Raw genomic sequence first — 26,745 nt, 5'->3', positions numbered from 1 at the left:
ATGTAAACTATATTTTAAAATGATCTTTTAAAATGTTTTATTCTGTGGTGGAAACAAGCTTCCATATAAAAGTCAAGTGAAATGTATGCACCATTATGTCGATTTAATCCAAATGACACAGATCACCTTTAAATGAGAACTCCATTAAGTCTCCTGAGCAGCGAATGACACAAACACAAAGGGGAATGAGTGATACTTCATTTCGGTGAAGACGCGCACTCAGCAGTGAGAGTAATTGGCTGTTCTTGAAGGTGGGTTTGGAGGTGGCTCTAGGTATCATATAGCAACGAAAAAAGTGAGCAGTGTGACAGAAGGATAGTGATATAACAGAGAGAGGACAGCGAGAATAAAAACTACACCTGACCCAGCCACAGACGTAAGCAAAGCTGGCTTTTACTGACACACTTTCTGGAGCATAAAGAAAGAGAGCGAAAAGACAGAGCGCTGAGAGCATCCTGAAAGACAGAGAGAGCCGGGGTAGATGACATCCTTCTGTGTTTGTAATTACGCGGCTCTGTCAGAGGCGACTGCATCACGAGCGAAGGTGGCAGCGAGGAGGGAGAAAGAGGGCGCGCTCTCAAACTGAGATGCCATCTGGGCCTGCGCTCTCCTCGGAATGATAATACTGCCCGGCCCTCCGTAAAAACCTGCTGCTTCTGCAAGCACACACACACACACACCAGTGCTCGGATGAGATGAGAACACATGCCCGCTGGTGTGGATGAGATGCAAACGGCAAGATGAGTTGAACAGAATCTTATGGATTCCTCCCGAGAATGAGACAGCTGAGCTGGATGGCTAAGATAAGACATGAGAGACATGCTAACGATTGAAAGAGGATGAATGCAACCAACTTGGAGGCTGTTTTTTCAGTTACTGTGACTACAGTCAAACAAAAAAGGCATGAGTGAAGGGAGGAGGGAGTGTGACATCGCATAAACAGAGAAAATTGCTCCTATTTATAGTTCTTCAAAGCACTGTTGGGAGAAATATCTAATACAAGGTGATACATGATTGTTGCTTCAGATAGGCCTCCATTGGCATTCAGTACATTAATACTCCCAAGACCCATAAAAGGCACTTAAAACTTTGTTACAAAGTCCATCTCACCACAGTGGCTCTACAATAATTTTACGATGCGACGACAATAGTTTTTGTGCGCAAAAAAAAAATCAAAATAACACCTTTATCCAACTTGTTATTGTCTTCCGTGTGTGCCTCCACGACGCATGCGCGAGAATATGACGTAGCGCCAGCGTTCGGGAATCCATGAAATACACACTTAAGCCCCATTTTGAGAACTACGCCAAGACCTAAAGCACGATCAATGTAGAATACAACAGCTTAGACACGCGCGTCTTCCTCTGCTTGTAAACAAATCGCTTCTGGGTCATCTGTCCGAACGCCGGATCTGCGTCATATTCTCGCGCATGCGTCGTGGAGGCACACACGGAAGACAAGAAGAGGTTGAATAAAGGTGTTATTTAGATTTTTTTTTGCACACAAAAACTATTGTCGTCGCATCGTAAAATTATTGTAGAGCCACTGTGGTGAGATGGACTTTGTAACGACGTTTTAAGTGCCTTTTATGCGTCTTGGGAGTGTAAATGTACTGAATGCCAATGGAGGCCTATCTGAAGCCTTTCTCAGCCATCAGCTTTCAACAAAAATATCTTCATTTGTGTTCCGAATATGAACGGAGGTCTTATGGGTGTCGAACGACATGAGGGTGAGTAATTAATGACAGAATTTTCATTTTTGGGTGAACTAACCCTTTAAAGGAACACACCGACTTTTTGGGACTTTAGCTTATTCACCGTATCCCCCAGAGTTAGATCCATACACACCATTCTCATAACTCTGTCTGACGCACACACCGCTAGCCTAGCTTAGCACAAAGACTGGAGGTAAATGGCTCCAGCTAGCCGACTGCTCAATAAGTGACAAAATAACGCCAACATTTTCCTATTTACATGTTGTGATGTGTATAGTTACATTGTGTACTAAGACCGACGGAAAATGAAAAGTTGTGATTTTCTAGACTGATATGGCTAGGAACTATTCTCTCATTCCTGTGTAATGATCAAGAAACTTTGAGCCATACCATGAGTGCAGCGGCGCAATGATATTACGCAGCACCCGAAAATCGGCTAACTTCCGTCAACATAACCAACGTGACAATCTGCTTACACAGAGAGCATGCTGGGGACTATTTTCAGGTGTGTGCGTCAGACAGAGTTATGGCCGCACGGAGATGAGAATGGTATGGACTTATCTAACTCACTGGGGGATACGATGAATAAGATAAAGTCCCAAAAAGTCGGCGTGTTCCTTTAATCATAGCAAATACACTACCAACCCAAGTTCATTGTAAATACTTTATGCAACTCTGGAACTCCAAAAACACACACACACATAAAATTCAAGCCAGTTGAAATGAACACTAGTGTAAGTAAAACACCTCCGACTTCAAAACAAAACAGGTTACAGGGCAGATTATCAATTAGTAAGACTTATGTTTACGCGGTACACTATGTTGTGACCACTTTTACCATTATGCTTGTCTGGCTATCACCAGACCAAGCTCAATCTTTTAATACTGAACATTGGTCTGGGGAGTCTGCTCTGTATTTTCAACTGCACAAGAGGCGTGATCAACGGGCATAGTTCAAATGACGCAATTGGATAGTCCTTCAACCAATCAGACCAACGATCCATCGCTTCTCTATCCGTCATCGTGTTAAACCCGCCAATAGCGCGCCAGGTGGATAAGCCGTTTGTGATTGGTCCCCACAAATTTGTAACAGAAGCAGGATAGAAATATGTACAGGTTTGTTGGTGGAGATGGTGGTCTAGTGGGTTAAACCACTGATACGCAGAAGGTTGCTGGTTTGAACCCAGCAGTCGCCACCACCAGTGTGTCCTTGAGCAAGGCACTTTACTCCATGTTGCTCCAGGGGGATTGTCCCTTTAATACGTGCACTGTAAGTCGCTTTGGATAAAAGCGTCTGCCAAATGCATAAAGTAAAAGTAAAAGGTTTCCAGCCTGAGCTGCAGGGAGAAATCAAATCACTGGCTTTTTTACCCAGTCTACCATTATGCATGATTTGTAAATGAATACATTTTCACGTTTTCATCACATAGTCAGTTCCATACATAGGGTCCTATGAAATCCGTTTATTTTTTCCCAAATTCCGTTACATTTTTTTCCAAATTCAGTTTTTTTGGACTCTTAAATTTTAGTAATCAAAAAGCATGTCTAATTAATTTAAATCATGAAACGTATACAATTTAGAAATGATTTATAAAAAAAATATATATATACGTTTAGGGCCTAAATACATTTTTTTTCTTCTCAAATTCCATCTATTATTATTATTATTATTATTATTTTACCAAACTGTATATTCTGTTTTAAGTTTTCTGGATTTTTATTTAATGGCTTAGTTAAATTTTAATAATCAATGATTTAAGAATCAATTGTATACATTTTTCCCCCAGAACATCTGTGTTGTGTGTTTTCATTTTTCATCAAATGAAAGCATAAAACATTCATTTAATTTATCTTTTAATCATATGAAAAAGATATGTGTGCACAACAGAGCTTTACTGTTAAATACTGTTTTAATAATAATATATATTATTATTATTAGTGTTAGTAGGCCTATTATTATTGTATTGAGACATAGCTAAATTCTACTGTACAACAGTAATATATTTATATATCAGTCATAATTTCTTCAAGTTTTGACGGGTTGTCGTGAAGACCTTTGAGTTTCTGTGTGTTTCTGTGTCAAATGAAACTAAAATGCTGATGAAGTGACTCTCATGGTGATGATGGGCGGCAGTGTCTCAGAGGTTCATGTAGGCTGTCTACAAACCGGAAGGTTGGTGGTTCAATCCCAGGTTCCACCTGACCAAGTGTCGAGGTGTCCATGAGCAAGACACCTAACCCCAGCTGCTCTCGACGAGCTGGATGGCGTCAGGAGCATGGCTGACACCGCCGTCGGTGTATGAATGGGTGAATGTGAGGCAAAATGTAAAGCGCATCTGCTGGCCATGGGTCTGTTGAAAGAGCTATATAAATGCAGTGCATTTACCATGATATGCGGAGCAATTTTTTGAGCAATGTTGCCGTCAACGGGCAACCAGGTGAGACACAGGGCCACGACTGATCTAAAGTTCCAGATAGAAATGTGTTGCTCATTCTCAATGGGAAAGTGCCCATTGCAACATCGCCTGGCAACATTGCTCAAAAAGTTGCCCCGTGTATCATCACCCTCAGAGCAGCTCTGGAGATGAAGTTTATGCATTCATATCCTCATATAGTGAGGCGGCACAGGCTGAAAACTGAAAGAACTTCCAATTATTCTTCCAAGAATCTTTTCATGATGCCGTAAATACACAGTGAGTCAGCAGTTGGAGAACCGCTAACTCAGTCCCACGCGACAGCACATTCCGGCAAAAACAGTTTGTTGCCAATCAAGGTTAACCAGCGTGGATGTTGGAGGAGCTTCCTCTCTACCCCAACACTCACACTCTTGTGGTTCAGTGTGGGTGAGGCTGGAAATGCAACGAATGCACTGATGCAACAGTGGCCACCTGTGCCTGGAGGGAGAAAAAAATCACCCAGAATGCAACGGTACAAGCAGGGGATGCTTCAGTTGGCACAAAGCCCTGCCATGAAAAGGGAGGAGGGGGATACGCTCTGCGCATCACCGGCTCTGGCACAGGCCCACTTCAATTAGCTCAGTGTGCTGTGGAAGGAGCAGACAGCAGAGCATCAGAGCGTCTCTCCTGTGCAGAGAACACACTCGCTGCAAAGAAACACACTGCTTCACGTGCAAAGGCAAACAGGTCATTTCTGTTGTGCAGTTCTGCCGCACCTTCTGAGCTCTGGTGCTTTTAATGAATATGTTGTGTTTAGCAGCATTACTATAAAAAAAGATAAACAAGACATTCAGAAATATGCCTTGGACAAGCTCAGGCAATAAAGTTTTTTTGATTATACCTAATTATTTACACAATGGTCTACACAACACGATTAAAAATTAAGGATGTGTATATCACAAAAATCATCAAATGCAACGCTAAGACTTGCTCACATCCGTGCTGTTGTTTTTACCACAAACAATGATGACATTAAAGTCCCCATGAAATCAAAATGGAAGTTTTTTGTCTTTTAGTATGAATATGTTAGCCTTATCTATAAGCTTGTGTTTCTACAAAACAATGACAACATTCACATTTAGAAGATATAAGCATTCAAAACTTACACGCTCTCACTTCCGCCAATATCGATCAATGAGTTTGATGACATCACTGCACTTCAGCTTCTCATTAGATTTTTTGTCCAATCAAATGCTCTCTAGAATTTGAATCCCCGCCCCTTCCTTATAAATACACGCTGAAGCTGCAGCTGAAATCGGTCACTTGTTCTCACATTTACTTCACACATAGTGCACTATATAGGGGATAGGGAACGATTCAGAAAGTGCACTATATAGGGGATAGGGAACGTACAGACAGTGTACAATATAGGGGATAGGGAACGTACAGACAGTGTACAATATAGGGGATAGGGAACGAACAGACAGAACACTATAAAGGGATAGGGAACGAACAGACAGAACACTATATAGGGGATAGGGAACGAACAGACAGTGCACTATATAGGGGATAGGGAACGAACAGACAGTGCACTATAAAGGGATAGGGAACGAACAGACAGAACACTATATAGGGGATAGGGAACAAACAGACAGTGCACTATATAGGGGATAGGGAACGAACAGACAGAACACTATATAGGGGATAGGGAACAAACAGACAGTGCACTATATAGGGGATAGGGAACGAACAGACAGTGCACTATATAGGGGATAGGGAACGTACGGACAGAACACTCTATAGGGGATAGAGAACGATCAGACAGTGCACTATATAGGGGATAGGGAACCATCAGACAGTGCACTATATAGGGGATAGGGAATAAACATACAGTGCACTATATAGGGGATAGGGAACGATCAGACAGTGCACTATATAGGAGATAGGGAATGAACAGACAGTGCACTATATAGGGGATAGAGAATGAACAGACAGTGTACTATATAGGAGATAGGGAATGATCAGACAGTGCACTATATAGGGGATAGGGAATGAACAGACAGTGCACTATATAGGGGATAGGGAATGAACAGACAGTGCACTATATAGGGGATAGGGAATGATTCAGACAGTGCACTATATACAGGATAGGGAACGATTCAGAAAGTGCACTATATAGGGGATAGGGAACGATTCAGATAGTGTAAATATGTTAGTGGACCGTCGCAGCTCCGGTCCAGAGACACGAATGCACAGAGCGGATCATGTGATCGAGTCGCTGCAGACCAGAAAACATATAGGATATGGAGCAGATTATGAGGACAAATGATTAGAGATTTGTCCTGCGGCTTTACGGAGCTCAATGGCTCTGCCCAAGCTGGGATATAATTAAAATGCTATTTTTTAATAAGGGGAGGAGCTACACAATATGTCCCGCCCTGTCATCACCTTGTTGAGGCACTTTCAAGGCACTTCAGTGGGACATTAAGCCGACCTAGGGGGCGTTTCCCAGAAGCATCCCATGAAGTTCCCATGAAGTGTTGGTAATGACGGAACTTGTGATCATAGCTGGCTTTAGGAAACACACCCCTAGATGAGAGATATTACAAAAGTATAATTTAACGTTTTAATCCAAAATTATACAATAAAACAATATTTAAAATAAAATGTCTAGAAATAAAAATGAGAGATACCCCCCCCCAAACAACTGGAATATATTAGAAGCAATATGGCAACATCTGCTCAAACCAAAACCAAAATTATTTAGAATGAATGCCATTTTCACTTTGTTTAGATATTGTGAAAAAATAAATACCAAGATTATAATTTTTTTTAAATATTGAGTTTAAATATAGTGAGATAAAAATACCAGGAAAGATTCAAACCTACTAAAATTCAAACAGCATCTCGCACTGAGTGGATACTTTATAATGAATTTGCATGTTCATTTTTCTGTGGTCTTGTCCCTTGTGTAAATGCCCTTGTGTGTTAAAAAACCTAAATCTGTCTACTTGCTCTGTTGTATGTAATGATTTCTGCCCTATTTAAAAGTGCAAGGCAGCACCTTCCTTTTCAGAGCGCTACTGGTGCCATTTAAATAAACGTAAGGGGGAAGGGGTTTATCCCATTAGCCAGAAAAGGCAGCCCAAGGCCTCGGGGCAACTCCGGTGTGTATGTGTGTGTGTGTGTGCTGTTTAGGCACATTTATAAAAGAGAGAGTATTTGTGTGTATGTGTGTGCTGCCTCAGGAGGTGCTGACACAGAGGAAATGATGGTTCTTAGCAGTGAGTGCTACTAAGCTAATATGCAGCAGGAGCGAGATTCAGCTGGGCTCCATACTGAGGCCGGCATATGGGCTACTCTGTCACACAAACATGCGCCGCATGCCTCCAGGCTCTTTCTCAGAACTACCAAATCCTAATAACTCGCAGCAAAATCATGCTGTACAACTAACCCAGCCCTTCAATGATCCCTCAAAATCCCGCTGCACAGCTCTTCCACAACACCTCAAAACTTTTGTATATAACTCAGTCCTTCAACAACACCTCAAGACTCTCCTACACAAACTGAACCCTTCAACAGTGCCTCAAGAACTAACTCAAATTCTGCAATACGTCTAACTCAAAACTCTGCAACAGTAGGGCACGGTGCTAGCAATGTCAAGGTCATGGGTTCGAGTGAATGCTTTAATGCAACTACTTTGGATAAAATCATCTATCGTGGAAATGTTCTACGTAACCATCTCGATAACCCAGTTTCGATAACACTTGTAGGAAACAAATGTAACCCTTCAATCATGACTCAATGCATTGCTAGACGGCTAACTCAACCTGTTAACAACCAACAACTCCACTGAACAACAAACTCCTCAACGCTTTGATAATGCCTAGAAAATCTGCTACACAACTTACTTAACCCTTCAACAATGCTTCAAAGCTCTACTACACAACTAACTCAATCTTCAACAACGCTTCAAAGCTCTACTACACAGCAAATTCAACCTTTAACAGCACCTCAAAACTTTACTACACATCTAACTTAACCTTTAACAACACAAAGCTCTACTACAAAACTAACTCAGCCCTTTAACAACAACACATCAAAGCTCTACTACACAACAAACTTGAACAAAACAAAGCTCTACTACACAACTAACACAACCCTTTAACAACACATCAAAGCTCTACTACACAACTAACTCAACCTTTAACAACAACACAAAGATCTACTACACTACTAACTCAGACTTTAACATAGGGCTGGGCGATATATCGCATGACATTGTTAGGCGCATCTCGTCAGTAAAGCCGGTTCCTTGATTAGTAGTAAATCGCCATCACCTGCTTTCAGATAGAGCGGCATTTACTACACAGAGCCGTAGTTCACTGACAAGCTGAGCCATATCGCATTAATTATCGCAGGCGATACGTCCGTGATAATTAATGCGATATGGCTCAGCTTGTCAGTGAACTACGGCTCTGTGTAGTAAATGCCGCTGCAATCTGCTACACAACTAACTCAAACTTTAACAACTCCTTAAAGCTTTACTACACAACTAACTCAAACTTTACCAACTCCTTAAAGCTTTACTACACAACTAGCTTAACCTTTAACAACTCCTTAAGCTTTACTACACAACTAACTCAAACTTTAACAACTCCTTAAAGCTTTACTACACAACTAGCTTAACATTTAACAACACCCCAAAGCTCTACTACACAACTAACTCAAACTTTACCAACACATATATAATGAACCATTATGTTTTTATGACCTTAGAATGAGCCATTTCTATCTCCATACACCGCGAGTCCCCTTAGAGTGAAGTCGCCATTTTGCACCGTCATGTTTCTACAGTAGCCCTAAACGGACAAACTTCTCTACAGAGCACTAGTCACTCTCTGCTCTCTCCGACGACGACATGTTTGTCCTGTGTCGGCCCCCGTAGCTTCTCTATGTGCTAAAAGGGAGGGGTGAGTGGTGGGGGGGTTGCAATTCACAACCTCACCACTAGATGCCGCTAAAATTTACATACTGCACCTTTAAAAATACTGAAAAAATGAGAAAGCACGAGTTATCAAAGGGTTGAGCCTAGTTGTCAAAAAACACATCATCTTTTTGTGCAACTGAGACATTCAATTTGTATGAAGAGCTCAAAGCACCTGGGCACTGAGATGAGAACAAGGGTGCTGACTGCGGCTGTCTTTTCAGAGATGGACAGTACAGCACAGGAACATCAGATGACAGGTACACACAGTCTCAGCGTTGTTCATATATCAGTTAACAAATGAAGGGAAGCACAGAACCAAAGCAAATCCCCTCTCCGCTCTGGCCTCTCTGATTGGCTGTCACCTAATTGTGTTGCGCTGTCACGGGACGAGACGGTAAGGAGTTAATAGGTTAATTTAAGAGAATGAACAGCCACATACATCACATGCTCTTGGGACGGAAGGTCACATTTATGCTGAAAACATGACTTTTTAGCTTCAACATCGCACCCTTTACAAAAAGCCAGATCCATACTGCATTTTCAGTATGAAACACGATTATATTCCTAGAGAGGTATGACAAATGCATTACATTGAAACTGTAAATCTACAGTACACATGAGCAAACCCAGATCTAACAAATCAAGGGCAGTTATGGCTTTAGTGTGACGATGCTATTAACAGGGACATTTTTGGCTCCGTACTGACATTATATAAAAACCTGCGAGAGCCATTAGCCTTTAACAAAGAATTAAAATGCACATTTGGTGTGCAAAGGGTATGAGATAAATCACGGTAAGTAGGGAAGGGAATCGATCATTTCTCAGATGGCCTGAATTGCTCTTTATCTATATTAAACAGAAGAGTCTAATGGATGGCACTTTAGATGGTCCCCTTCGTGTCCTTTAAAAGGCATCTGCTTGGTCCCTAGCCCAGAACATTTGAAAATTATTCAGAAGGGGCTAGATTCAATTAAACATCTCTCCCGTACCTTGAACTTTGTGCTGCTGACGAAAGGTAAACACATCAATCTCCTTTTGCTACCCAAGCAACAACAATCCTCAAATCTGACCAAGCGTTACCTTCGAATCTGGAGCAGACGGGAAAAAAAAATGGCCAAACGACAACAACAGCAAAGGCCTGAGCAAGACCATCATGCTGACATGGTGCTAAGGTGGAAAAAGAAATAAGTGGATACTTTTACCAGATCAGCTCAAGACATTTGGTATTTAGGACAATATTAACAGCTGATTGACCAGTATGGGTTATTAATAACCGATAATAATGGCAAAAAGAGAGCAGGCTGGCTGATGCCCCAGAAGTAGTTGGATAGTACTTCAGCAAAACATACAAATTTGCTAATGTTAATACATTAGATTCATTCAGGGTGATTGGGACACTTAATGGCAAAAAGTGTACCAATATATCTGAATTCACCCTAGCAAACCATAAAACCAAGTGTTATTATATTTCAAGCAAGATAGCATACTGTGGAGATGATGATACATGGGGCAACTTTTTTGAGCTTTTTTACAGCCTTTAGCCTCCTTGTTAGAGTGCCTGACTTTCATGCCGGCGGACCCGGGTTCAAGTCCCACTTGGAGCTGGGTGGATCGAACAGGAGCGGTTACATTGGTGCCGTGATCCGGGTGGAAGTGAGGTTAAGAGGGGTGAGTGTAACGGAGGCCTGCTAGTAGTCGCTGTGCGAGGAAACCTCACTCCTCTGATCTCAAGAGACGCTCTAGCAACTGACGCTAGCGGTTGCAGCCTTAGCCTCCTTGTTAGAGCGTCTGACTCTCATGCCGGCGGACCCGGGGTTCGAGTCCTGCTTGGAGCGGGGTGGTTCGAACAGGAGGGGTTACATAAGCAAAATTTTAAAACAATTTCACAAAAAAGTAGTTTGATAATGGTATGATAAAATAAAATAAAAATCCTGTACAAAATGAAGATTTTTTTTCCTGTGAAATAAATTGATTCATGCCTTAAAATAGCTTGAATGTAACTCTACACCCTTGCTTCACTTAGTATACGCGGATCCATGAATATACAAATTATCCCCGCCTCCACTCGCTCCGAGATCCACTCGCTCAACTTTACTCAAGTTACTGTAGTAAACGCTGCACAATGGTATCACTCTTTACAATGTTGGACACATAACGGTGATTAATATGATTAGCTAGCTACATTATCAAACAGCTAATAATGTCTTGCTAATGTTACACAACCCATGTTCCCGGTTTCTGAAAACCAGCATCCTTAGAAATGCTTTAAACATCATAGAACATCAGTGGAGAAAGCCATATAGTTCATCATAACATCATAATATACATAATTCACTCGCTATATTGCAATATTGCTCAATTATTTTTCATATCAACAGAAAAATATACCGGGGTAACCTGGCTTCTCTTGAGACTCCACTGCTTCAGAGAATAGTTAATGATATGTTAAAGCCCGCCCCCCTCGTGGCGTGATTGGTTACAAGGTAGTTTGTGAAGTCAGAAAACCCAGCGATTGGTTCACTGCAGTTTTAAGAAGAAAATACTCAGCAATGATGTTGACTTATGAATTTGCACATGGTTTGTCTGAAAGCATACACACAGACATTAAAACAAAGTTTAAAAACTTGATTGTCACCAAAAGGGTGTATTTAACTAAAACTAAAATTAAAATATATATTAATAAAAACTATAATAGTCTCAGTGATACTAAAATCACACTGGTTTGCAGATGCCACTTGGTTTATAATTTTATGAAGCAGATAATATCAAAAATGAATCAAATAACTGTCTTGGCTCGTAAGCGGCCATCTATAAGATAACAATGAGGTCTGCAAACACCCCTAATAGCGCCAAACACTGCATTTAAATGCAGGTAAAGTTAAATAACCAGAAAAAATGACCTTTTGATTAACACATTAGATCTCACACACCATCTCGCTGGAATATGAATTATTTCAGGTTATAGGATTTCGCTCTCCGAGGCAACAGGCAAGGAAAAGGAACGACAGGAGACCAAAATCTATTGACATAAACGAGCTCAGATGTTGCCTTTTCATTCACCCTCTTACTTTGAAATCAATACGACTCTGTCCGTGTAGGTAGATTCTATTCACATTCTCCTCTCACCCAGACTCCCGGCGAGCCCGAGACTTAGTCAGCAGTCTGTGAGAAACAGTTTCAATTACACAGAGTGCTTTTAAAATGAGGCATGTGAATGCATTATAAAGCTCAACGCTGATGTATTCACTAATAATGACGGCATCACAGGAAGCTGGCCATAATAATCCCCAATGATATATAGGGTAACTGATGGAAGCAGAAATGGAAGGGGGGGTTGTCATGTGATTGATTTCTCCTTCAAATGAACTGCCGCCTGCGTTTGAGCGAGGAGAACTGGGGCACATGACTTTGTGACACGATGACCCCGTGACCCCTGTTGTCTGGTACATCAAGTACTGTGAGATGACAGTCTCTCTGTGTGCCACTTCTGCTTTAATGACTCCTCAAAGTTATCTTGTGACAGGAAATGATGATGTTCAAAAGGAAAGCATGCAAAACATGAAACAGCATGACCAATGCTCTGATGCCATCCTTATAAATCTCGGTTACGTCTGTTCAATGCACAATCTGCGTAGTGCGTACGCAATGCAAAAAGCTACAACTGGACTAAACTTAGTGTCTCTGGCACACAGCAACTCGCCTCAGGAATATCTTCCTGCAACTGTCTGCAAACTCACAGCATAGTAATCAAATAGTAAACAGTCACAAAGTGGATGTCGATCAGAGTGACATTGAAAGGATCAAAATGAATTTGCAGAAACCAAACTGAGATGGAATCTCATAAGTGAGTGGATTAGAAAGCTCTACATGTCATGGGCTGTAAACCATGCAGGACACTCAACGCAAGGCCGTAACCATGTCTTGAACATTGGGGGGCCAGTTTTAAAATTTCTATAAAGCATAAAGAAACAGAACAGGGAACGAAATTCTAGGTCTAACTCTAGTTGGGAAATAATCCTTTTGGGACTATTTGCAAGTAATATTTGCATTAATTTGCATCAAATATATTGTTAGTCTTAAAGCTACACTATGTAACTTTTCCGTCCACTAGAGGTCGCCTGTTCAAAACAAAGGCGTAGTTTGATGACGCCACGTTTGAGCGCAGAATCTTGGGACATGTGGTCTTCACCTCACAGCCGGTGGAAAACAGTCAGGACAGGACTCAGGCAGAAATCATGTTCATAGATGCGATTATTAACGTTACTATAGTATGAAGCAGAGCAGGACTGAGTGTTGTGGAGCTGAGCAAGGCCGCAGGAGCGATTGAAGAGCGGGACTGTTATTATGGCATAGTTGCCGGCGGGACTTTTATTATGACACGGTTGCCGGAGCCACTTCCTCTTTTCCAGTCATGAGTATATGAGGTAACGCAACTCTGTTTATCGTATTAGATATATCTGAGTGTGTTGAAAAGGAAGTTATGACGTTCGCTCAGCGGCTGCTATGACACTTGTTCACACTGCTGTGAGAGTAAAGTGTTTCACTGAATAAAACCGGAAACCGAGGGTGACGCAGATATGACGCAATCGACAGGCGACTCCCTCACACGCATAGCTCACACGTCCCGGTTTCTAGGTTAAAATAGCAATTTCTCACAATTTACAAATAGTTGGAAACATTTGGGATATTCTAAGTACTCAACGGAACAAAATATATAACACTGGCCAAGAGGTTTCTGGATATTTTACTGCAAAAATCCTACATAGCTCACCTTTAAGATTCTTCCCGTTAGAGAATAAAAACATAGATCCGCTGTAAACATTCAAATTCCTTAGTGGTCTGGTGGTAGAATTTTTGTCAACCGTGTCAAAGGTTACGGGTTCCCTCATATCGTTTTTTTTCTTCATTAAAATCAAAGATGTTCATCAATGATTGTATATTAAGAGCAGGGACACGTTTGTGTGCATTTTGTTTTGTGATTTCACAGAAAAGAATATAGTCTCTGCAATGGCATTAAGCGATAGATTGATGTGCTCGCCTGTGTGAAGCCAAAAGACACATAAACCCCGCCTACATTGATTGGATTGGCCATCTCAATCATTTTGACAATGACGAGTGCTGTTAGACAGTGACGCTGAGGCAGACCAGACTATAAATGCAACTTTAAAACCTTTTTGTCATACTAACATACATAGCGCTGCGTAATGAAGTGCAGTGCAAGAATTTCAAATATTGGGGGAGTCAATTTGGCCATTTCTAATTATTGCGGGGGACTTGTCCCCTTCATTGTCTATGGTGGATACGGCACTGAATCAACGTATTGCGTCATTAGTTTAGTAACAACCAAAAATAGAAAATAGAGCTTAAAATAGAACACCAGTACCTGCCATTTTTAAAAAGCTCTGTACACACATACACAGATTGTAGTCTATATATTTACTCCACGAACTAACTCTACGAACATGGAAAACAGTGATAGATGCACATCTCAACCTTTACGCTAAGAATAAAATCCAACACAACTTTAATGGGGACCAAGTGAAACATGATTATGTATACAGTTCTATCTAATAACGTACTAGACAGGACTGTTAAACAGATTGTAAACTAAAGATGGAGAATGTGAGCGCTGTGTGCTCAGGCTCTGGCGTTCTCAGTGCCGTTAAAATAAATGTCACAACAAGTATGGCTTCAGAGTTCCTACTGGCGGTGCGAATGCAACCAGGAAAATTGCCCTAGGGTAACTTTTAGTTCTTAGGATACCACCCTGGCGGCTAGTTCCTATAACTAAGTTCCTAGAAACATCCTATGGACTCACAGGGTGCTTACTATTTAAAAGTAAAAAAACAAAACACTTACAGTTAATATTTACCAGTGTTGAAATACTGAGAATTCAGAATGTCTATTTACACTTGTTGACAGAGGCTATTTGCACTAACTCCGCCCACCATTGGCTGATTGAGCCAGACAAAATGACAAAAGAAACCAGTCCGATAACAGGAGCAGTGGTGTGGAGAGTAAGACAGGTGGCGTCAGATTTTGAAACTGCTGACCAAAATTCGAATCCTCCTTTTACCAAATAAATGTTTCTGCCTATTCCCATCACATATCATTTCGGAGTATTGTTTATTTTAATTAAATAGAAAATTAGAAAAATATTGGAAATAAAGTCCTTAATGGGTATTTAATATTTGGGAATAAAGTATTTAATGGGTAGGGTTGGATACTAGTACAAGTAATGTCCTAATAAAGCAGCATCCATTTATGGTTTAATAAATATAATCATTTACAACCAATATGTTGTTATTATTGCATACTGCAAATCATTTCTGCCACTATTTCTACTAAGTATAAATATAATCTACCACTATTTGCACTTTAAAAAAAGATGCTGCCTATTGAATTTGATATTAGACAATCAAACAACACCACAGCCATTTGTGTCATTTTATGCTTAAGAAAGAAAAACATTTGAGAACTGAAACTGAAGAACGATAATTTTTTTCTTTAAGGGGTCATGACATGAGAAATCAAATTTGCCTTGATCTTTCGATATTTAAGAGATCGTTGTACCATTAAAACATGCAAGTTTCATAGCTTAAAACATCCTCCTCATTATAAACAAAGCCTTATTTAATCAAGCTTCAAAACAGCTTGTTTGGATATTGGGGGATCTGTGACGTCACATGGGAAAATACATTTACATATGCCCGCCTCCAGAGCAAGACATCAACAAACATTTTACATCATCGCACCATAGGCCTTTTGGTGTTCCTCACAAAAATACATAAAGTTTGGAACAAAATTAGAGAAAATAATGTCCGAATTTAAAATAATGTTTTAAAATAACACAATAAAATATGATATACTTATATTAAGCATACAATACGAAGTTCATTGAATTGAATAAGTAATACCGTGTCCCTCTAGTGTCTCTCTCCGTCTCTGGTGTCTAATGAGTACACAGCTCATTTCCTCTTCCTCTAAATGCCACAAAGTGAGAGGAATTGTAAAGTATCCAAGGACAGCTACTTTACAAATAAAGACAGAGTCCTAAAGAAGTTAATTCTGGATAAATTGACTTTGACCCCAGTAAAACTCCTCAGGATTAATTAATTGCTCCAATTAGGTGATGAATGTGGCCACTTAGACTAATTGTCAATGGAGCATGGGCTTCTCCAGTCCTCATGGGAACTCTAAGGAGCTTTCAAGAAAGAGCTTTTTCCTCCTTGTATTGAAGTTTTAGAAGGTAAAGTCATTCAAATTGGTCCTCCGAGTGTGATTAGCAGCACATGTCAGATTTTGTTGTTAGATGTGAATTTGTGTGAGAGATTAATGGCCGCTTTTAGTGTGCTTGTCCTGTCTGGCTAGTGATACACCAGCTGTTATGTAACAGCCCTGTTTCCCAGCTTAACTATAAGTCTGAGAGGATCGTTGTATTTGTCAATGAGGCTTCTGAGATTTTTTTAACAGACCTAACATGCTCTTGAAGAGTGGGACATTAGATCCATCTTGTTAACTTATTGGCAACTAAATATTTTTTCTTTTAACCAAAGCTCGCCCAATCATTATACATCACATCATCTTTTGACTATCTGTACAAAGTCAGTTTGCAGCCACTTAGGTAGTAAAGGTCAGTCTGGCTAACCAATCATTTTGGGCCCTTTCATACACCCGGCGCAAGGCGACGCCAGGCACAACGGCAGTGTTTTTTGCTAGTTTTAGCCCGACGCAGTTAACATTTTCATGTCCAGTGCCACATTGTTTAAATAGCAAATGCACTCGCGCCATCTGTTCACCCATGGACGTGCTGGTCTGAAAACCAGGTGTGTTCAGGTGCATTGTTGGCGTGTTGCTATTTTGAGGAACTGAAAACGACTGTGCCATTGACCAACAAAGTCAATACACAACGCAATAAAAGTAAATAAAAGGATTCCTCTCTGGAGAAGTGTTCAGTATTTCCGCTAGCAAATTCCACCATGTAAATAGCGAATCTGCCATGGTGCAAGCGCAACTGGCTTTTAAAGGGAATGGGAGATGAGAAGATTGGTTTATTGCACGTTACACCCCAAAACACACCCATGACTCATTAAGAGATTATGGGTGTTTTCACACTCGGGTCCTCTTTAAAAGAACCAAACTCAGACTCCTTTAGGAGGACCAAAAGGTGAACCAAGTGAAAAAGGACCCAGTTCTCTACACGTTCACACTGTCCCTGTACCTGAAAGAGGACTCAGATCCTTTTTGGTCCACTTTAGTAGGAATGGGGTCCCAGACCCCTTTGTGTTCATACTGTTGCTTTTTGGATCTAGTCCAGTTCAGTGTTTGATGGCTGACCCTATGACCTTCAACATTTGATCCCATTCACTTACATTGTTTGTGCCTCGGTAACCAAGATATTTATTTGTTATTTAAATTACTTACATTTTTAAATGACATTGCTACAAATGAATTGAGTGGTTTATCTTTTTACACAAAACATATGTTTTGCAATACTACATTTTCTTGCACTTGCTATATCACTCATCCACCTTTGTAAATAACATTTTGAATTGTTTTCCTTGAATCACGTTTATTTTATCGCATCAGCATACAAAAAATAAACAATACAATAAAATAATTTAAAAAGATGCAAATTAAATAAACTGCTTTAAAATTTCCAGGTAAAGTAGGTATGCCTTAAAACAGCATTCAAGTAAGAAATTGAAATCTGCAAAGGCTAGTAATGCAGATGTTTACATTCACTTAAAACAAAACCACCTGTTTATGTGAAACTTAAAATAGATGCAATAGGACGCTAAATATTCCTTTAGGACACGCGCTGTGACAGCTGGCTTATGTGCACGCGCTTTAGGTGTGTGCGCTTGTAACACCATTTTAAACTGGCAAGGCGCGCAGCTTCTCTCTTACACAGTGCGGAAGCGGTTGAAATTGCAATAAACAAGTGTACGTTATGAACGAATAATTTGTAGAGAATTGCCAGAAGAAGCAGCCATGATGAACATCCGATTGAAAAATCAAGTAAGCCCAGAGCGGTTTGTGTTCAGATTGCGTGTTTTTAGTGAACCGTGCCATATGATGAGATCGAACCGTACCCAGACCACCTCCCGAGATGGTCTCGGTTCGGTTCGCTTTAAAGGGGTCTGAGATTGTTTGGAGTGTTCACATATGGGCCAAAATCACGCGAACCGCGCTCAGACCCCCTGAAAAGGACCAAGTGTGAAAACAGCCTATGTACAACCCTTTTGGACCATACGCCTGGAGCGCCGACCGTTTAAATAGGGCCCTTTAGCCATTTAGAGGCAGGTTTAAAAACAACAACAAAAGAAAAATGAAAGTGATAAACTTTCAAAATGATATCACAGACATATACTAACATTCAAGAGTTTTGGGTACGATTTTAAATGTTGTACCAAGGCTGCAATTATTTGATTAAAAATACAGTAAAAACATTTATATCGTGAAATATTATTGCAATTGAAAATAACTGCTTTCTATTTGAATATATTTTAAAATATAATTCATTCCTAAGATGTCAAATCTGATTTTTCAGCATCATTACTCCATCTTAAGCGTCACATGATCATGTTTTTACCACTGAGTGAGGAACTTGATTGGCTTGATTGCCCAAAAATTTACAGTGGCATCAAATCTTTGAAAGATATACAAGATGCCACATGATCCTTTTTTAACGGAAACCGAAATTTCTTTAAATTTTTCTTTGATGAATAGAAAGTTTAGAAGAACAGCATTTATTTGAACTAAAAATCCTTTGCATTGAATAAAAGTATGTTTGTGGACATCTTGTATATCTTTGAAAGATTTGATGCCACTAAAAAACTGGGATTTTTTGGCACGTAATCAAGTAATTAGTTCTTCTTCAAAAGCACTCGGTGGTAAACATGACTTCGTTTCCAGGCAGATTGATGCACCCAGACTCCCAGAAGTTGCTTCACACTATAGCCAATCAGATCTCAGCCGGCTGTGGCCATTTCTGTGTGCAATATGCATCCGACTGTCAGTGTCTGTGGGTGGTCCGTCTGCGGCTCGACATCTCAAGACTAAAGAATATCTTAAATTTAATTCAGAATGTTTGAACATCGAATTTGAGTGCCTGGAATATTAAATATTACAGACTTCTAGTTACTCCATTGCAGCAGTCAGTTATTTAGAAACCTTTTACGACACCATAAAAGAACAATTTGGTGTACAAACCATGAATGACCACTGAGCATTACAGTGCCTTACAGGCCCACATACATCTCTGTTTCTATTACCGTCTCTATTCAAACAGTAACTAACTCCATTCTCTATGGATGTCAGCTGCGCAACTTTGCCTTATGGGCCTTGTACTGATGGCGGCGGCTGCTCCCCTGATTAAATTCATCACCTTTATTACAGCGTGGAGTGCAGGGCCTAGCATGGCTGACTGCTCCTGTTGCCCATTGAGAGCATTCATCTGCACTAACGGGGGCAGGGGTTTACGCATTAGACTGTGAGCATCACGTCTGCTTCACGCAAATGCATCGCTCACAGGTGACACGCCAGGGCCGGTCGCACGTCTCGTTTCTAAAGGCCACGCTACCCTTCGGAGCGGGGAGAAACACCTCTCTACAACACTGACTATGGCAAGGGGCTTCAAATAATGTGTATCAAATACACTTGTGTTCGCTTGCCCTTGTTGAAGTGGTTTTAGGCTGTGGCTTTGGCCAATGGACCCTTTTCCCAGACTGCGATGACGCATTTCCACAGATATTAACATTGTATATTATATTATATCACATTATATTTCAGAGAGTTGCAGTGTGTTTGTAATACAATGGCCTTAAGGAGTGAAGGAGTGAAATTTGACATTTTTTCTCTCTTCTGACCTTAATCAGTTTCTCAGTATTTTTTCTCCTCTTTTGGAATTTATTTGTTCTATACATACAATATATAGAGATTCATTTTATTTTTTCATTTAATTCTATGGAAGTTTAGCCAACCTCCAACTTCCTACTTGTCTGGCTATCACCAGACCAAGCTCAATCTTTTAAGATTGAACATTAGTCTAAGGGAGTCTGCTCTGTATTTTCTACTGCACAAGAGGCGTGATCAACGGGCATAGTTCAAATGACTCTGTACGCAATTGGATAGTCCTTCAACCAATCAGACCAACGATCCATCGCTTCTCTATCCGCCATTGTGTTAAACCCGCTAATAGCGCACCAGGTGGATAAGCTGGTTTGTAATTGGTCCCCGCAAATTTGTAAAAGAAGCAGGATAGAAATATGTACAGGTTTCCAGCCTGAGCTGCAGGGCGAAATCAAATCACCAGCAGATCGGGCTGGGTTTACACCCAGTCTAACTTCCTACTTCCCTACTTCTGAGAACCCAGACATGTGTCCATTATAAATGTCATATAATTAAGGTTTGTAACTAGATAAAAAAAAAAAATACAATATAATAACATATATACTCTAAAAATGCTGGGTTGGGTCAGATTTTAATAAAAACTTTAACCCAATGGTTGGGTTTGTTTATATTTGTCCCAAATTTGGTATGAAACAACCCAGCATTTCCTAGTATATATATATATATATATATATATATATATATATATATATATATATATATATATATATATATATATATATATATATATATATATATATATATATATATATATATATATATATATATACACAGTCAATTATTCATTATTCAGACACCAGATATATATATTTTTTTACTAGTGGGTGCAGGACACATAGTAAATTTATGTAAGTGAGGATAGCAAAATAAAGTGAACTGGGACATATTATACCCAAGAATTCTTCATACAGGGACAAAAATTTGGGACCAAAATTATTCAGAAACTTTGACCTGAGCATGTTTTGCTGAAGTGTTTTTTCCTTAATTGCTAATGCGACCTTTTACACCACAGACTGAACAAAATGAAGCATTGCTTGGTCATTGGTTGACCTAAATTGGTATTATCTAAGGCCACATCCACACGAAGCCAGAGCTTTCCCTATCCAATCTTTTTTTCCCCTCGTCTCAAGAAATATCTGCGTACACACGAAACCACTGAAACGACTCAAAACTATGTAGTATACATGCCAGACCAGTATGTGGCGCTGTAATTCTGCCACAGAAATACACTAAAAATGGAGAAGACGAGTTGTGGCTAGAAGGGGTACAGCAATGGTCGGAACTGAGGCAAACCTCATGATGAAATAACAATAAATACATTTGCTACCACATTGTGTTTTATTAATGCCTACACCTAACCCAACCCTTACAACAATGCAAATACAGTAATTAAATGACGCAATATTGATGTGCGCATGCCCAGTGGCCGTAGTTGTATCCCTGGTGTGATGACATCACCGTTTCACAAAATATACAGATTGGCTGTACACCCGAAAACTTTATCCACTCAAAAAATCCTGGTTTCAGGCTCCTAAAGCGCGTGTGGACAAAACGCTACGTATAAAGCTAAACATGTCTCCGTGTGGACGGGGCCTAATTGTCTACTTAAAATAACAGCTGACAGCTGATTGGCTGATTGTAATCAGCATTACATACCTTTCTATCAAAGTTATCTGACAAGTTATCTGAGTTCCTGTCATATTTTATTACCATTTACTAAACTATAGTGAATAAACTCTGAAAATGTGAGAAAATGTTGAAGATAAAGTATATTTTTCTTTCTTTTTTTTAGTTAAAACCATGGAAAAATCATTGGAGGTATTATTTTGAATTAGGATTAAATAATGTCCCCAATCACTAAACTATTATTGCTACTATTAATGTATAGTTCACACGTTCACATTTTCATTTAAATGACATATTTGGCTTCAGCACACGCTCTAAATTCCCCTTGGATTACTAAATTAATACATATTTTAATATTTAATACGAAACAGTCCGTAGAAATAGAGGTGAAATTGGGGTGGCTGCATTTTTTTAATTTGATTAAAAAACACAATAAATCCTGCATGCAATTCCACGTTTTAAGGGATTTTCCCATCATGCAATACAAGCTTGAAGTTCAATTGGGGGATTTTCTAAGCGGATATGATACATGTGATTACCTGCACTTAATTTGATTAAAGTAATCATATTGTTCATAGATTAGCAGTTTTAAAATGTTCTCTGTCATTCAAACAGCTTTCTCATCTAAAGTGTCTAACTCACTACTGACTACAAGGACAATCTCCCCAGAGCAACCCGGGGTTAAGTGAAGTGCTCTAGGGCACAATAACAATAGAGGATCCCAGACGGTCTTCAGTATATGGTGAATTTATGATTTTCGGAAACTGAAAATTTCACCCGCCTGGGTCTATAACTACTAAACTAGCACCAAATGGTCAAGAAAAAAAAGAAAAGAAAATGATAATGGTATTATAGTAATTTATGGGAGGATATAACGGCTCGTCTAGATTTCTAGTTTCGGGAGATTACAGTAATTTACAAAAATTAACGGTGCTCTCGTAGTAATAATGACAGCAATTGCCTAAATCTAAAGTGCTCCCAAGCTACAGCTTGCATCCGATTATGTGATATTACAAACGAAAGTGTAAAATGAATGCACATTATGAGATGGATGCAAGCCGACACAAACACACACATTCACACACTCCCAGCCAAACAGAGCCAGATTTGTTGCATATTACAACACCCCATGGGGAATATCACACATGCGATCTCACACGGCTCCTGAGCGCTTCCGAGCTATCGCTTGCCTCGATTATCGATGGTGCCACAGACTTTCAACACTTTCATTTGTTTCTCCCTTTTCATTCTCCAGAAAGGAGTTTCATGTATGATCAATGCAGCGGTCCAGCATGAGCGGTAGACCGTGATTCACGTTCTAGGACAGGATAGAGCTGAGCTCAGCAAAAGCCCGTGATTTAGGGTTGCTTTGGTGATGGTTCCACTATAGCGACAAAGCTTCCGAGATTATGAATGGTGAAGCGCGCAGCCCATATGTTGCAGTGCTCTAGTGCGACAACAGGACGTTCGTTTCTCAATGGATACAGAAACACATTTTCTGTTCTGATAAATCACAAAAGACCGTGACCAATTGCAATTCGTTTTCTAAGAGGCAACTGATCAGAGGCATGCACACACGCATTTGCACACCCTCTTAACAGGCAGATCTGAGCAGTGTGTCCTGTTTATCTGAGGTCAGGGATCAGTTCTGCAATGGTTCGATGGTGGAAGTGAAACCGACTCTCATGAGCACAAGACTAACTCGCTGTCTCAGTCTGACCGAGTGTGTGCTTCCTTGACAGCGTTATTAATACAGACTTGCACAAGCTAGACTGTGACAAACCCATAATATGCAGTGGAGGAAACTCCTCTAACTGGCATATTACTCAAAAAGATCGCATTAAACAGCATGACACATCTCTACGCCAGATTCCCACCAACTCTCTATATAAAAAGCTGTGAAAACTCATGACGTGAGTCATACTTCGCGAGTGAAACGTAGAATATTATTCATGTTGGCAGGTAAGATCAGCCACATGGTCCTGAATACATGGCTAATGTTGCAGGCGAACATCACTGACTTTGTCCGGAGAGGGAAGTTGGTTTCGACCGGAGGGAGAGGCTGTAAATGTGAGTGGCAAGAAATAAACAAGAAAGCGACTGTGAGATTGCTGCAATTCACAAAGCACAGAGAGTAAAGCCAGGCCGCAGGCCCGCCCAAGGGGTATATGATGATGTCCGATAGTGTATAAAAGACACTTTTTGATGTATTTATGACCATATTGACAAATGAGAATAATTTGAAACGATGCATTGACATCACAGAGGAGGCTTACGTCATCCCACTGCGATGTGCAGATGAATAAGATCCTCGGGTGTTTAACTGCGTATGCCAAGCTCTGAAATGCCATGTTGGGCGCAGATGATTCACTTGCGAAAAACAGTTATTTGCAACGGTGTGTGTCTGCAAATATAAACCCGTCCCAACCTACCTAACTTGCGCAAGGGAAGGCGGTAGCGCTCAAGGGTGTCAGAAATATGACGACTCCCTCTCCTGCACACTGTAATAAGCGAGTAATGATGAGTAATGAGTCAGTAATGTAGAGTAATGTGTGCAATGATGGAGTTTTATAAATGCAATTTAAACCTTAGGTTTGCTCAGGAGGTTCTAAATTATTACAAGCACACCATGATCTGAAATTACATTTGCTTTGTTTGACAACTTTTTTTTTCCCCCCAGCGATTTTCAATAGGTAATGGAATTCCATAAAGCAAAAGAAATGAAAATGCGTGTTAAATAAGCGTGACAATTACACAACAAATGAACAATGGAAATCTGTCTGACAGAACCGCCTCTGCATTGAGGAATAAAAGGGGCCTTCTCGAGAAACATGGGACGATAGATAGATAGATAGTCAACATTGTGTTTTTTACTATCCTTTGAACACTTTAAATGGTTACTTAGCGTAATTTTATTTTGCAATATAGGCCTAAGACTCTATAAAACTAATTGAGAAAAAGAGCACAGTTTGAGCAAATATATAAACCTCATTAACGACTTTATAAAGTTGACAGCAGGATATGGGCACAAGAGGTCTTAAAGAATTAGTCAAGAGCCCCCTGGTGCCACAGTAGCTACACGAAATTCCCACTCTTAACCACAAAGTACAGAGGTCGACTCCTCTAGGACCACAATTAAACCATGTCAGAGCACGTAATAATTAAAAGACTAATTTTGAATGCTGACACTCATGCGTACATACAGCGGGGGGAACAAAACGGCATCAACTGCGAATGAACCCCCCTTTTTTTCTGAGGCTACGCGTGGTGGGGCATTTTGTTAGGTTATTTCAGTAAACAACAGGTCCCGCGATGACTATTTAAATTGCAACGGTCCAGAAGAGGATCTGAAGGCGACAGTAAGTTTCTCTTGCTTGTTAGTTCAGTCACTTGTTTTCTGTTAAATGTTTATTAGGCATTAGCACTCCAATTCTACGACTATTCACTCGTAAGTGATAAGCAACGTTCTATTTTAGAGCAGTCGAGCCGTTGTAACGAACGGGCTTCATTTTAAATGGAATTTTCTCTCACTCTCTCCTAGAGTGAATCTGTTAAGAGTTTAAATGAGGCGCATTCTACTTATACGAGTTTGAATTTTTACCTCAGAGAAAGTCTCCTAAACAATCACATTCTTAAGGTAAACCTTTTGCATTACGGCCCAAAGGTACTTTTCTAACGAGATATACATTCACACCCAACGGAATCACTGTAAAATCATTTTCGCAAGCCACAGGTACCCTCTCGCAACGGAGAAGTGGCGACTACCGAATCAGAGAGCAAACTTAAGCAGCTAAAGCTGAACTAAAAGACTGTATACGTGGTGTGATTGATTGGCAACACGAGGGTGAAGGTCTGACACCAAAAACACTGACGCCATAAATTGTTGCAATTAACCATTTTTTGCCTTGTGCGCGGACGGCTCGCGCAGTTCCCAGCGATGTCATTCCGTGGGATTTGACGGACACATGTCACTTCATCAACATTACCTTCGTCGAGAAGCCGTTCGAGGTGGTTGAAGATCCCGCAGAAGTTGGGTAGACTGCTCATCAGTTTCTTATCGTTCATGAGCTGCATCAGATAATCAGGGGTCGGCTTCGGCTTCTCTTTCGTTTCCATTTCCCCCACCATATTCCACAGAAATCACCACCGACGCCCCAAAAATAGACAGGAAAAAGTCCCGAAATAAATAAAGGCTGGAATATAAATAATAAATAGAGTACAAAAACGCAAGAGAAGGAGGCAAGTGCCTGAGTCTTCCGCGGAAAAGGCTGCTGTCTCTGTCTTTACGCGCAATCCGCTGCTGCAAGGCTACCGCAATTCTGGGGATGACAGTTGTTGGATGGAATGAAATTAAATGAACAAAATTAAATATACACGGCTGGAGAGGGAAGGCAGGTCTCCGTTCAAAAACAATTCCCAATAAATCCCACAAGTTACTCGCAAAGGCGACTCCCGCGTGCCCGGTGTCCCTCTTTAAGATTTATTTTAGCGAGAGATTTGTCCTTAACTTCCTCTTGAGGCGGTGAAAATGCACCCTTTCCCCGAGTTCCCCAGAGCTTCCTGTGTCTTGTCTGTGTGAGTGTGTGTGCAGCACTAGAAACGTCTGTCCCTCTCGTCTCTCACGCGCAATAAAGGCGCTTTCTCAATGAGATTGGCATTCGGTCCTCCGTTACCGACCAGCTCTTCTTGCGCTCGCGAGCCCGTCACATGATCACACTGAGTCCCAGCAGTAGAAATCAGACTGTGGGAGGAGAGAGAGAGAGAGAGAGAGAGAGAGAGAGAGAGAGAGAGAGAGAGAGAGAGAGAGAGAGAGAGAGAGAGAGAGAGAGAGAGAGAGAGAGAGAGAGAGAGAGAGAGAGAGAGAGAGAGAGAGAGAGAGAGAAGAGACTGTGCATTTGAAAAAAACAATTAGCCCATTTTAAATCCAGACTCGATTCTGATGCATACGAATTGTGATGCGTGTCTTCAAATGAACTATTCTTTTTTCCAATGGGTGAGCATGAATATCCATCCATTCTCCAAAACACTTGTTCTGCACCAATAACCAGCTCTATTTCTGATATGTTTAAGCATGCACAACACAATCACGAGGAATATTAATAATA

At 40.5% G+C, this 26,745-nt stretch overlaps 1 protein-coding gene across 4 annotated transcripts in view; it reads right to left on the bottom strand.

Annotated features, from left to right (window-relative positions):
• Positions 1–26,364, bottom strand: part of qkib (QKI, KH domain containing, RNA binding b) — a 154,964-nt gene extending 128,600 nt beyond the window's left edge. For 3 of the 4 annotated variants that reach the window (XM_079842897.1, XM_079842898.1, XM_079842896.1), the window contains exon 1: positions 25,627–26,358. In XM_079842897.1, coding sequence (XP_079699023.1) covers positions 25,627–25,768 — 142 coding nt within the window. In that variant the 5' untranslated portion in view covers positions 25,769–26,358. Of the gene's footprint in view, positions 1–25,626 lie in introns of all 4 variants that reach the window. The other variant, XM_079842899.1, reaches the window with a different exon arrangement.
• Positions 26,365–26,745: the final 381 nt, after the last annotated feature.

This window comes from Gobio gobio (assembly GCF_949357685.1).
Source record: "Gobio gobio genome assembly, chromosome: 18".
NCBI classification, from domain to species: Eukaryota; Metazoa; Chordata; class Actinopteri; order Cypriniformes; family Gobionidae; genus Gobio; species Gobio gobio.
This window is presented reverse-complemented; position numbering and strand designations above follow the sequence as displayed.